Below are 13933 nucleotides of genomic sequence, written 5' to 3'. Positions count from 1 at the left end.
TTGTCATTTCAGCGCCTGAAACGGAAAAAGAGCCGCGAGGGCCAATGCCAAGGAAAGATCCCTCGACGGGATTTAAACCAATACCTCTTTGTTAATACTAAGTGTTCTCGTCTCCTGCCGACTGAAGTGGGAGTCGAGAGCCCTGCGCTTAGCTGAGAGGCACAACAGCTGTAAGTGAGCAAGACGGAGACGCTGCTAATGTGCTTCAGACGGGGTTCAGAGACCGCATAATGAAAACACAAATAAATAAAAAGGATTGTTCATGAGCGACGCGCTTCACGGTTGGCATTTGAAGGGAAAAGGTTACGCCGGAAACAGACAGAGCCTGAGTAGCTCTGTTTTTTGTCACACTTCGCACAAGAGTTGAAATTAATAGGAAACAAAACAAAACAAAGAAGTGAAAAGGGGGCGGAAGATGTTCCTCAGGGTCCTCTTAGAACTACACTGTCTGAACCGCTTTTTCCTTCTCGAATTTCCATGATTAAAAAAGCATCCATTTCCTGGCAATTATCCCCCCCCTCGACTCCCATCACCACTTGGTAGGACAGTGGCAGATAAACGAAGGAGGGGGAAAAGTGGTTGTGGCAATGGTGTGACATCATTTCCGGCGGGGAGGGACCAGAAGCGACGCCATGCCACTCTAGGATTCAGTTGAAACTCTATGTAAAACCATACGGTCACTACCGGTTTCAGCTCAGAAATGATGTCATGCTGTTGCGATGGCTTCCCTCCTAGGCTCCTGCAGGCTGGCAACCCTACCGAGGCAAAGAAGAACACCGTAGATTTATACCCTGCCCTTGCCTCTCTGAATCAGAGTCTCAGAGCGGCTTACAATCTCCTTTCTCGTCTTCCCCCACAAACAGACACCCTGTGAGGTGGGTGGGGCTGAGAGAGCTCTCACAGAAGCTGCCTTTAGAAGGACAACTCTGCAAGAGCTATGGCTGACCCAAGGCCATTCCTGCAGCTGCAAGTGGAGGAGTGGAGAATCAAACCCCGGACAGTAGGGAATCAAACTAGGACAGATAAGCAGAAAACTACCTCGTAGCAACCAATTACAACAGCAGTTTTTCATTGGACACATCCTTGGTCCTCACTGGAGCACATGTGGCCCTCCTACATTAAGACAGGCTTGGAGGGCATTTTCTACCCTTAGTCACACTGACTCTTGAACCATTGCCCCCAACCAAGATCTTTCTATGGATCCAAGTTCCCTGTTCAACAAGGGGTTATGTTTTTGTGCCTTTGAGGATACTGACCACTGAGATTCTTATTTACTCCTGAATTCTCAAGAACAGAAGAATCTCATTGTCTGGGAATGCCCATAAACTTAAGCAAGATAAAACTTTATGGATTGTCTGATTTCTCCAGCCAAGCCCGACCCCATCAGTGTCTGAATAGAAAAGTCAACGTATGCCTTGATTTTTTTCTGGTGACTTGGAAAAGTGGGGGGAAGGAGTGTCAAACACCTGTCAACAACACGTGGCTGGTGATTAGATTCGGCTTGATGGGTCATTTCATTCATTCATTCATTCATTCATTCATTCATTCATTCTATTCAATTTTAGCTTCAGCCTTGCAGTAGAACAGGCTCAGAGCGGGTTACATCATAAAAAAACAGCCAACAATAAATTGACTCCTATTTTGTTCTAATAAAAAAACCAATTTAAAATATATAAAATCGAAAATATATAAAATCGAAAATCACAGAGTAACCATAGGCACTAAAATGGCATCGTTGCCGTGAAGAGAGCTCAACTTCTGCGCAACTAAGAAAGAAGAAGAAGAAGAAGATATTGGATTTATATCCCGCCCTCCACTCCGAAGAGTCTCAGAGCGGCTCACAATCTCCTTTCCCTTCCTCCCCCACAACAGACATCCTGTGAGGCAGATGAAGATATTGGATTTATATCCCGCCCTCCACTCCGAAGAGTCTCAGAGCGGCTCACAATCTCCTTTCCCTTCCTCCCCCACAACAGACACCCTGTGAGGTGGGTGGGGGCTGGAGAGGGCTCTCACAGCAGCTGCCCTTTCAAGGACAACCTCTGACAGAGCTATGGCTGACCCAAGGCCATGCCAGCAGCTGCAAGTGGAGGAGTGGGGAATCAAACCCGGTTCTCCCAGATAAGAGTCCATGCACTTAACCACTACACCAAACTGGCTCACCGACTCACCGAATCTCCGGTTCCCGATTTCTCCATAATAACCGGGGGACAACAGGTTGTCCGTTGGAGAAGTTGGGTCTGGGCTTCCTCCTCCTCCAATGAGGGACACCACACCGTTGCAGTCCACCGAAGAGTTCCTCTTGCCATTGAGCGTGCAGTTCGGCGAGCTGTGACTCATTTGACTCTGCACGCTCAGGCGCCTCCCGTTCCTGGGGACAAGCAGGGATCCACGCTGGCTCTCGCTCTCCCCAGCGGTGCTGATGTCGTCATCGGCAAAGTCCGCCTCTGAGCCAATGTCCCTGCCCCGCAACCGAAAGCTGAAGACGCTCCCGTGGCTGGCCTTTCGCTTCACTGAATTCTCCAGAGAGCCAGAGGTGAAACCCAGGACAGTCTTGAAGGACCCAAAAGAGAAAGGAATGGGAAACAAAGGAAAAGATGTCAATTTCATGTCGTCACTGTTCGGAGTTACAAAGATAACTAATTCTTCCACCATGATTTCTTCACATGGGTCAGTGAAGGGGTGGCCAAACTCCGGCTCAGGAGCCACATGTGGCTCTTGAAAACCCCACTGCCCTGTTGGCCTGTTTGGAGAAGGCATTTCTCTCTTTAAATCACTTCTCCAAGCCAAGCCAGTCGGTGGCTTGGAGAATGCAGTTAAAGTTGCTTTCTTTCCACCTCTCCCACCCTCCCCCATTTATTTACCTGCCTCCCTTCCTATCTTGAGGCTCTCCAACATCTGATGTTAATATCTTGCGGCTCTCAAACATCTGAAATCCATATCTTGCAGCTCTCAACCATCTGACATATATTTGATGCAGCTCTTACATTAAGCAAGTTTGGCCACCTCTGGTATATAGTTTATATTTAAAAAAAAAAATCCCACTTTGGAATGAACAAAAAGCATGAAGCCATGTCATTCCATTTATCTCCCAAAGTGAGCTGCCAGTAAGTCCTTGTGCCATGTTTCCTCCCCTCCCCCCTTGCCTCTTCAAGAGGGGATTGGATAAACATCTGGAGCAGACATCCAGCAGTGGCTGTAAGTCACAGCGTATTGTTGGAACTCTATCTGGGGCAGTGATGCTCTGCATTCTGGGTGCTTGGGGGGGGCACAGTGGGAGGGCTTCTAATAGTCCTGGCCCCTGATAGCACTTGGTTTTTTTGACCACTGTGTGACACAGTGTTGGACTGGATGGGCCACTGTCCTGATCCAACGTGGCTTCTCTTATGTTCTTATGTGTGACACAGAGTGTTGGACAGGATGGGCCATTGGCCTGATCCAACGTGGCTTCTCTTATGTGTGACCCAGAGTGTTGGACTGGATGGGCCACTGGCCTGATCCAACATGGCTCCTCTTATGTTCTTATGTGTGACACAGAGTGTTGGACTGGATGGGCCATTGGCCTGATCCAACGTGGCTTCTCTTATGTTCTCTGTTCCAGCAACTGGGGGGGGGGGAATGGGGGATTTGTCCTGGTTTTGTACATTCTTTTGCAACTCTTTTAAACTCATGTTACCAGCTGACACTGGTCCAACTAGAGGACCTTCCTATGCAGGCTTATGTAAAGCTAAATCTTTGGTACACTTTGGTACACTTGACTGACTTTGAAGTTCAAACTGACAAAACACTCTTACTCAGCTTGCATAGCAAGTTAAAATCTTGGTCGGATTTGCTGCAGCCCCATATCTAGCTAATATCACATATGAAAAGTATAAAGGGACCTTTTTTTCAGGGCGCGTTTTGATGCCCTTCCTTCTAATGAATTGCAAGGTTCTTTCGCTGGCCTATCCACCAAAGATGCTGTATATGCTCAGAAAAGGACGTTGAAACTTGTCACTCACATTCTTTTACATCCTGAGCTTTATTCCACAGAGAGACATCCGTTAATTTTTCCATTACTTTCCAAATTTAAACTTTTGGATAATTATCTGAAATTTGCAGATGTCGCGCTACTGAAACACTTACTGGAAGATACTAAGAAGTCTGAAACTCAGGCGGTAGCCAAATTTTGGCCTTTTAGTCATAAAGGAGTGTACGGTTTTAACAAAGTAGAGAAGGTTAATAATGCCATTTTTAAAGGTTAACATGGGTGGAATTTGAATATGAGAATGCTTTTATGCTATCAGATATCGTGGTCTGTGACTACGAGATTTTGTATATTGTTATTGCTGGTCAATTGACCGTAATGAATTGGAATTGAATCGGACATGCAGGCAGTGCTGACAGGTGAAACCTACTCCCCCCCCCCCAGCTTTTACTGTCACACGTGGACACAAATAATTGCTATTCATGGCACTGGATCAGTCTCATGCTATCTCATGAGATTCTGTGAACTTAGGCAGATCATGAGAGCAAAAAGGGTTGCATCAGTGCTTAATTCTTGCGGCCCTTTCTTACACACCCAGGAGAATGCTGATCACCGCTTTGGGATCAGGTAGCGGTTTTCTTCAGGCCAGTTTGGACAGGTATCCTGGAGGGTTTTGGGGTTTTTTGGCATCTTCTGGGCATGGAACAGGGGTAACTGGATGTGTGTGTGTCAAGCATGCGGGTTCAATGACGAGTCGAAGTTGATACAAAGACTACGTTTATTGATAGACCGATACTTTGGTAACAGGTTCTTGAGAGTAATGCCAACCATACATTGATACAATATTTTTAAGGACTACTTCAAAGGGATTCCAAGGGATGGGGTTGCAGGGTAGCATTCACACATAAACTATCATAACTGTCTACGTTCCCATAGCGTTATCAGGACTGTGTCCTTGCTCTCCCAGATGTCTCTCACTCCCTTACTGGAATGTATGGCAAGGTGCTGACTACTTAGTTTCAATTCTCACTACTTCTAATTACAGGCCACAAAGCAGGGAAAGGGGGAAGGGAAAGAATAACAAACTAACAAAGTTAGGTCCTCCATGATACTTCGCAGACCAGGTTAGGCAGGACGATAAAACAATGAATCAACAATGGAATTTTACCATGCTTGACAGGGGGGAGGTGTTTATGTATTTCTTGCATTGTGCAGGGGTTGGACTAGATGACCCTGGAGGTCCCTTCTAACTCTATGATTCTGTCTTTTCTGTCTGGCAGCACTTCACCAGGCACTAGTAAAAGACTTCCTTTGCTATCATTTCAACTGAGGCTCCACGGGTACCAAGATGTACCCCATGCAAAGCATGTACTCACTGCACTAAATCTCTCTGTGCTTGATCTACTGCATCTCGGTTTCCCTGGGCAAATTTGCAATGGCTCTGGTTTTCTCCTCCTCTCATCACATGAACTGCTCCAACCAGTGTTTCCTCTTAAGCTGAGTTAGTGTGCAATTCCCATGACAGCTAGAGAAAGCCAACCAGGGGTGAAATTCTCCTCCTCTCACCGCATGAACAATTCCAACCAGTGTTTCCTCTAAGCTGAGTTAGTGTGAGCTAGCTCATGCATTTTTGTCTTAGCTCAGGAAGGATGGCTCCAGAGCAAACCAGTTTCTGCAGTTACTTGCTCACAACTTCAATGCCAGCAGCTCACGAAGTAGAGTTTTTGCTCACAAGACTCCACAACTTGGAGGGAGCATTGGTCCCAACCACTTCCCACATGGAGAAACAGAAGAGTTGGACAATATGGTCCCAAGGATGGCAATTCCCATGACAGCTAGAGAAAGCCAACTAGGGGTGAATGTCTCCTCCTCTCATCACATGAACAGTTCCAACCAGTGTTTCCTCTAAGCTGAGTTAGTGTGAGCTAGCTCACAGTTTTTGGGCCTCTGGCTTATGCATTTTTGTCTTAGCTCAGGAAGGATGGCCCCAGAGCACAATAATTTATGCAGTTACTTGCTCACAACTTCAATGCCAGCAGCTCATGAAGTAGAGTTTTTGCTCACAAGACTCCACAACTTAGAGGGGGCATTGGTCCCAACCACTTCCCACATGGAGAAACAGAAGAGTTGGACGATATGGTCCCAAGCACGGCAATTCCCATGACAGCTATAAAAAGCCAACCAGGGGTGGAATTCTAGCAGGAGCTCCTTTGCATATTAGGCCACACACCCCTGATGTAGCCAATCTTTCAAGAGCTTACAAGGCTCTTTTTTTGGAAGCTCTTGTAGGATTGGCTACAACACGGGTGTGTGGCCTAATATGCAAAGGAGCTCCTGCTAGAATTCCACCCCTGAAGCCAACTGACTACAAATATGGAAACTGCTGCAAAGCATATCCCACCAATTCTCACATTCCCACCCCCCCCACCCCCCAACACTGGACATATGTGGGCATGAAACTGTCGAAACAGTGCCAAGTGGAGAGATCTGGGCAGCCACAACTGCTACCTAATCAGGCCTGACCAATACTGTAAAATTAACAGGGGGATGACAATGCAGAAAGAAAAACAAACGCTTCCCAGCCGGGTTCTGTAAAAAGCCCACTCACTTCATTTTGTCAGTAACGTGAAGGCAGGTTAGACTTTATCTGCATGAAGATAACTCTGTCAGGCTGTTCCTCCAAAGGTGCCAACTGTCGCTTTGCAAGGGACAGGGCTTTTTTTGTAGCAAGAACTCCTTTGTATATTAGGCCACACCCCCTGATGTAGCCAGTCCTCCTGGAGCTTACAGTAGGCCCTGTACGAAGAGCCCTGTAAGCTCTTGGAGGATTGGCTACACCAGGGGTGTGTGGCTTAATATGCAAAGGAGTTCCTGCTACAAAAAAAGCCCTGGATGTACCTATCATCATAGCGGAACGGTGAGGGCCAGGGCTTTTTTTTAACAGGAACGCAGTTCTGATTGGCTTAGCATCAGGGGAGTGGCCTAATATGCAAATTAGTTCCTGCTGGGCTTTTTCCTCAAAAAGCTCGGTGTGAATCAACGGCGACATCGGGGTGTGTGGCCTAATATGCAAAGGGGTTCCTGAATTAATTTTAAAAAACCTGGCAAGGGAGGTGCATCGTATGCGTAGGCACACTCCTCACCACGGTTTGCTCTCGGGTGTGTGTGTCTGCAGATGACAAATTCAAGGACGCCAAAAAAAAAAAAAAAAAGCCGACTCATCAGTGGAAGGAACATGCTGAGAAATGTGTCGCTTTCTTCCCCGCCTAGGCTGACATTTCATTCGGCGTGCCAAAGCCCATTCAGAGCAAAGCCGCTCACTCCGCCGCTCTGACACTAACGATCTTGTAATTAGAAAGGCAACCCGCTCAATTAAACAGGATGGGGTGGGGTGGGGGGAAGAGAGAGAATAAAGGCTCTGGACGAATCCAACAAAGAGAAGAAACCAAAACAACCCATTCATGTGTCACTCGAGAACTGGATAGGACTGAAAAGCAACGTGCGCTCGCCCGGCATCATCCGCTTGGCACATCCGTCTCCCATTCTTGGTGCATTATCAATGCAATCGGCAAGTGTCGCTAACTTTTGTTAACGATTAAGGATTGGAAGATTTCACACAGGCCGACCCTGTTAATTAGAGAGGCTCAGAGCTGGTGGGATAGAGGAAGAGGCAAGGACGGTTCAGAGGGACGCCCAGAATGCAAGAAAGCAGCTGAGGAACAGAGTCACTATAGCTGCCAGCTGTGGTATCCGTGTGAAATTGAATACTTGTGGCTGCTCATGTTTCTCTGCTCATGTTTTCACATGAAGCTGCCTTGTACCGAACCAGACCTTTGGCCCATCAAGGGTAGTATTGTCCAGGGCTTTTTTTGCAGCAGGAACTCTTTTGCATATTAGGCCACACACCCCTGATGTAGCCAATCCTCCAAGAGTCTACAGGGCTCTTCGTATAGGGCCTACTGAAAGCTCCGGGAGGATTGGCTACATCAGTGGGGTGTGGCCTAATATGCAAAGGAGTTCCTGCTACAAAAAAAGGCTCTGGTTATAACTGAATACACATGAACATATAGGAAGCTGCCTTATACTGAATCAGACCCTTAAGAAGAAGATGAAGAAGAAGATATTGAATTTCTATCCCGCCCTCCACTCCGAAGAGTCTCAGAGCGGCTCACAATCTCCTTTACCTTCCTCCCCCACAACAGACACCCTGGGAGGTAGATGAAGGTATTGGATTTATATCCCACCCTCCACTCCGAAGAGTCTCAGAGCAGCTCAGAATCTCCTTTACCTTCCTCCCCCACAACGGACACCCTGTGAGGTAGATGAAGATATTGGATTTATATCCCGCCCTCCACTCTGAAGAGTCTCAGAGCAGCTCACAATCTCCTTTACCTTCCTCCCCCACAACAGACACCCTGTGAGGTAGATGAAGATATTGGATTTATATCCCGCCCTCCACTCTGAAGAGTCTCAGAGCGGCTCACAATCTCCTTTCCCTTCCTCCCCCACAACGGACACCCTGTGAGGTGGGTGGGGCTGAGAGGGCTCTCCCAGCAGCTGCCCTTTCAAGGACAACCCCTGCCAGAGCGATGGCTGACCCAAGGCCATGCTAGCAGGTGCAAGTGGAGGAGTGGGGAACAAAACCCGGTTCTCCCAGATAAGAGTCCGCACACTTAACCACTACACCAAACTTGTTAACCATAACAAGGTCATCATTGTCTACTAAGACTGTCACCAGGGTCTCGGGCAGAGGCCTTTCCCATCACTTACTGCCTTATCCTTTTATCTTGAGATGCCGGGGATTGAACCTGGGACCTCCTGCATGCCAAGCAAATGCTTTGCCACTGAGCCACAGCCCCCTCAACCCGCTCTCTTTATACATTTTAACTTGCATCTTATTCAGCAAAAACCCCCACAAAAAAACAGACCTCAGCAAATTTTTTAGTAAAGGCCTGAGTAAAGGACCCATTTATCTTACACCAGCTGGGGGATTTATGAAACGAGTTGAGGCAACTGATATTACCAACCGCAGAACCGGAGTTTGTTTTAGATTGTTATATTGCTTTTAGATTGCATATTGTTTTTTGTAGAAAAAGCCCATCAGGAACTCATTTGCATATTAGGCCACACCCCGATGTCGCCATTGTTTCACACAGGGCTTTTTAAAGAAAAAGCCCGCAGGAATTCATTTGCATATTAGGCCATGCCCCCTGCCGCCGTTGTGTCACACAGGGTTTTTGGAGAAAAAGTCCAGCAGGAACTCCTTTGCATTTTAAGCCACACCCCCTGATGCCACCATTGTTTTACGCGGGGCTTTAAAAAGCCCAGCAGGAACTTATTTGCATATTAGGCCACACCCCGATGTCATCATTGTTCCACACAGGGCTTTTTTTTAGAAAAAGCCCAGCAGGAATTCATTTGCTTATTAGGCCATGCCCCCTGATGCCGACGTTGTTTCACACAGGGTTTTGGGAGAAAAAGCCCAGCAGGAACTCATTTGCATTTTAAGCCACACCCCCTGATGCAACCATTGTTTTGCCCAGGACTAGAAAAGGCCCAGCAGGAACTCATTTGCATATTAGGCCACACACCCCGATGCTAAGCCTGTTGGAACTGTGTTGCTGTGCATTCCTGCTATAAAAAAGCCCTGCCCATATCAATTCTGTATGAGAATGTTCATTGATTTTTGAGGATGCTTATGGAGTTTAAAACGATCTGCCCATCTCTCGGAGGCTAACTGAAGGTAAATGGAAATAGAACCTCCTTGCCCTTACTACACCTAAACAACTCGTACTGTAACACTGGAGAGAGATATGCCCACCTTGGAGAGATAAATGTGGATCTTAAAACTTTATCAGTATTTGAAGACGTAGCATATAGATGCCAATGGACATATTTTTTAGATATTTAGAAACCTGTTACAGATGCTCATGTGTAGACCTGCCACCATTGTTGTTATATTTAGCATATTTTCCATTTTTCTGTTTGGGGAGGATAATTCTTACAAGGGAAATTCAAAAACTGACATCCGAATGCAGATGCCAGGATCAACTGGAGCCAGTTTCTTCCCCACGTCTTACTTTACTAGAAGACTGGAAAGAAGCCAGTGTGACGCTCTGCATTCTTGGTGCTCTTCTGATGTTATGTTCTTATGTTAATTTAGCATTTAGGGATTCTTTGGTCCTGGGTTGTTATGCATTTCACAGCGCCAGGAGCTGGCAGTCAACTGAAGGGCCACCTGCAGAAGATGAGAACCTCCATTCATAACCCACCCCCATATTTACCTAGGCAATCCGGAGCTCTGTGTACTAGAAGCAGAGAAGCAACTAATTCTAAGGATGCTTGCAGACTGGAATCCTGAGATCATTCTCATGGCCCTGTATGGAGCTGGTAGTCTGCAGATATATTCATCTGCATATGTCAGTAGAGAGTCAGTCTGGTGTAGTGGTGAAGTGTGTGGACTCTTATCAGGGAGAACTGGGTTCGATTCCCCACTCCTCCACTTGCACCTGCTGGAATGGCCTTGGGTCAGCCATAGCTCTCTTATCAGGGAGAACCGGGTTCGATTCCCCACTCCTCCACTTGCACCTGCTGGAATGGCCTTGGGTCAGCCATAGCTCTCTTATCTGGGAGAACCGGGTTCGATTCCCCACTCCTCCACTTGCACCTGCTGGAATGGCCTTGGGTCAGCCATAGCTCTCTTATCAGGGAGAACCGGGTTTGATTCCCCACTCCTCCACTTGCACCTGCTGGAATGGCCTTGGGTCAGCCATAGCTCTCTTATCAGGGAGAACCGGGTTTGATTCCCCACTCCTCCACTTGCACCTGCTGGAATGGCCTTGGGTTAGCCATAGCTCTCTTATCAGGGAGAACCGGGTTTGATTCCCCACTCCTCCACTCGCAGCTGCTGGAATGGCTTTGGGTCAGCCATAGCTCTCTTATCTGGGAGAACCGGGTTCGATTCCCCACTCCTCCACTTGCACCTGCTGGAATGGCCTTGGGTCAGCCAGAGCTCTCTTATCTGGGAGAACCGGGTTTGATTCCCCACTCCTCCACTTGCAGCTGCTGGAATGGCCTTGGGTCAGCCATAGCTCTCTTATCAGGGAGAACCGGGTTCGATTCCCCACTCCTCCACTTGCTCCTGCTGGAATGGCCTTGGGTCAGCCATGGCTCTCTTATCTGGGAGAACCGGGTTTGATTCCCCACTCCTCCACTTGCACCTGCTGGAATGGCCTTGGGTCAGCCATAGCTCTCTTATCAGGGAGAACCGGGTTCGATTCCCCACTCCTCCACTTGCACCTGCTGGAATGTCCTTGGGTTAGCCATAGCTCTCTTATCTGGGAGAACCGGGTTTGATTCCCCACTCTTCCACTCGCAGCTGCTGGAATGGCTTTGGGTCAGCCATAGCTCTTGAAGAAGTTGTCCTTGAAAGGACAGCTGCTGTAAGAGCCCTCTCAGCCCCACCCACCTCACAGGGGGTCTGTTGTGCGGGAAGGAGATAAAGGAGATTGTGAGCCACTCTGAGACTCTGATTCAGAGAGAAGGGTGGGTTTTAAATCTGCGGTCTTCTTCTTTTTTCTTCTTCAAATAGTGGTATTGGGGGCAGCCAGCAAGGGGCTTTGAAGGTAAGTGAGAAGCAGATAACTTCCTCTGCAGAGCTGTCCTTGGTGGTCCCCCAACTAAGTACCAACAAAGCTTAGCCTCTGAGAGCTAATGAAATTGGGCAATACCATACCATTCCACATCCCAGATTGATTAATGCAGTGAGCCTTGCTTGTCTATATTAGAGAATCACTTTTCTCTTATCCCACACAGCATTCGCTTTCAATAGGATTTTCGCAAGCGTCTCCCCCTTTGCCATTTTTTTTGGCACAAACTAACCGTCCTCCGCTGGCCGTCCTCCGATTCAGATTTCAGACCTTTGGGGTCCTCGCCGTAATCTTCTCCCCCTGAGGATTTCTTTTTTCTTCTTCGGCTTCTCCGCTCTTTGGAATTTTTTGATGCCAACGGTGACATTTCGAAGGAGCTAAGCGACATTGAATCAATTCCCCGAGCTAATGCCTGCAGAAAGAGGAAGAGAGCAGAAATATGCTGCTGCAGGGGGAAAACACAAATGTACAACTTTTTAACAACCCAAGCTCTTTTGATCATCTGCCCAGCTTGAGATGTCGCTGGATCTCACCCAGTGCAAAATACAAAGACAATAGGGGTGTTTCACATCGGGAAAACATCTGGGGATCTTCTGAAGCCAAAAGAAGGCATTCAGACAGGGAGATGGGCTGGATCCGTGCTTTCAGTGGGCAGTCATTCCACTTAAGAACAGAATATAAGGGAAGCCATTTTGGACCAGGCCAATGGCCCATCCAGTCCTACACTCTGTGTCACATAGTGACCAAAAAAACCAGGTGCCATCAGGAGGTCCATCAGTGGGGCCAGGACCCTAGAAGCCCTCCCACTGTGCCCCCCTCGCAAGCACCAAGAATACAGAGCATCACTGCCCCAGACAGAGAGTTCCAACAGTACGCTGTGGCTAACAGCCACTGATGGACCTCTGTTCCGTATGTTTATCCAATCCCTTTTTGAAGTTGTCTATGCTTCATGAAGGTTTCATGAAGGGCCACCATGACTCTTCACTTCTATCACACACACCCAACCATGTGCAAGGAAGACAATATATGGGAAAACCTGTATGTGTGATAGCCTGTACAACCTTATTCTTTCTCCCCTGGATAAGACTATTGAACCACTACACAATGAGTCTCTTCCAAGACCACCAAGTGTCCACCTATCACATGGCATGAGATGCCCAATGGAGGGAAGGGCAGGGGTGGAATTCTAGCAGGAGCTCCTTTGCATATTAGGCCGCACACCCCTGATGTAGCCAATCCTCCAAGAGCTTACAGGGCTCTTTTTTTGTAAGCTCTTGGAAGATTGGCTACATCAGGGGGCTGCGGCCTAATATGCAAAGGAGCTCCTGCTAGAATTCCACCCCTGGGGAAGGGTACACAAGCCCTCCACCTTGCCAAGTAGAGACCTGGCTACCTGACGATCCCAGGAGACAGCGACTTGATCGAGGTGGTGTTGGAAAGGGCCGCCAGGCTGCAGCTGACTTATGGTGACCCTTGTAGGGTTTTAAAGGCAAGAGCCGTTCAGAGGTGGCTCGCCATTCCCTGCCTCTGCGTCACCACCCCGTTATTCCTTGGCGGTCTCCCCTTCCAAACAATAGTTCGGCCAGCTTTGCTTAGCTTATGAGGTCTGATGAGATCAAGCTAGCCAAGACCATCCGGGCCAAGGCAAGAGACAAAGAGAGGTGGTTTGCCATTGCCTGCCTCTGTGTAGCACCCCTGGACTAATCATCATCATCGTCATCATTATCATCATCATCTGTGAATTGCCTCATCCCAGCGAATGCCAGGCTCTAGGCAACATACATCGAGAAATACACATAAAATCCATAAAACCAGTTAATTAAAAAACAGTTGCAATCCAACGGACATTCTTTATAATGTGTGCGGACTCTTATCTGGGAGCACCGGGTTTGATTCCCCCGCTCCTCCACTTGCACCTGCTAGCATGGCCTTGGGTCAGCCATCGCTCTGGCAGAGGTTGTCCTTGAAAGGGCAGCTGCTGGGAGAGCCCTCTCCAGCCCCACCCACCTCACAGGGTGTCTGTTGTGAGGGAGGAAGAGAAAGGAGATTGTGAGCTGCTCTGAGACTCTTCGGAGTGGAGGGCGGGATATAAACCCAATATCTTCATCTACCTCACAGGGTGTCTGTTGTGGGGGGCAGGAAGGGAAAGGAAATTGTGAGCCTCTCTGATACTCTTCGAGTGGAGGGTGGGATATAAATCCAATATCTTCTTCTACGTCACAGGGTGTCTGTTGTGGGCGGGGGGAGGAAGGGAAAGGAGATTGTGAGCCGCTCTGAGACTCTTCGGAGTGGAGGGCGGGATATAAATCCAGTATCT

At 48.0% G+C, this 13933-nt stretch overlaps 1 protein-coding gene across 1 annotated transcript in view; it reads right to left on the bottom strand.

Moving 5' to 3' along the window:
* LOC132578151 (sodium channel protein type 5 subunit alpha-like) overlaps positions 1-13933 on the bottom strand; it is a 431998-nt gene that overhangs the window by 268656 nt on the left and 149409 nt on the right. Inside the window, 3 exon segments of the mRNA XM_060248007.1 lie at positions 2172-2210; positions 2212-2553; positions 11849-12028. Coding sequence (XP_060103990.1) covers positions 2172-2210; positions 2212-2553; positions 11849-12028 — 561 coding nt within the window.

This window comes from Heteronotia binoei, chromosome 10 (assembly GCF_032191835.1).
Source record: "Heteronotia binoei isolate CCM8104 ecotype False Entrance Well chromosome 10, APGP_CSIRO_Hbin_v1, whole genome shotgun sequence".
Classification (NCBI taxonomy): Eukaryota; Metazoa; Chordata; class Lepidosauria; order Squamata; family Gekkonidae; genus Heteronotia; species Heteronotia binoei.
This window is presented reverse-complemented; position numbering and strand designations above follow the sequence as displayed.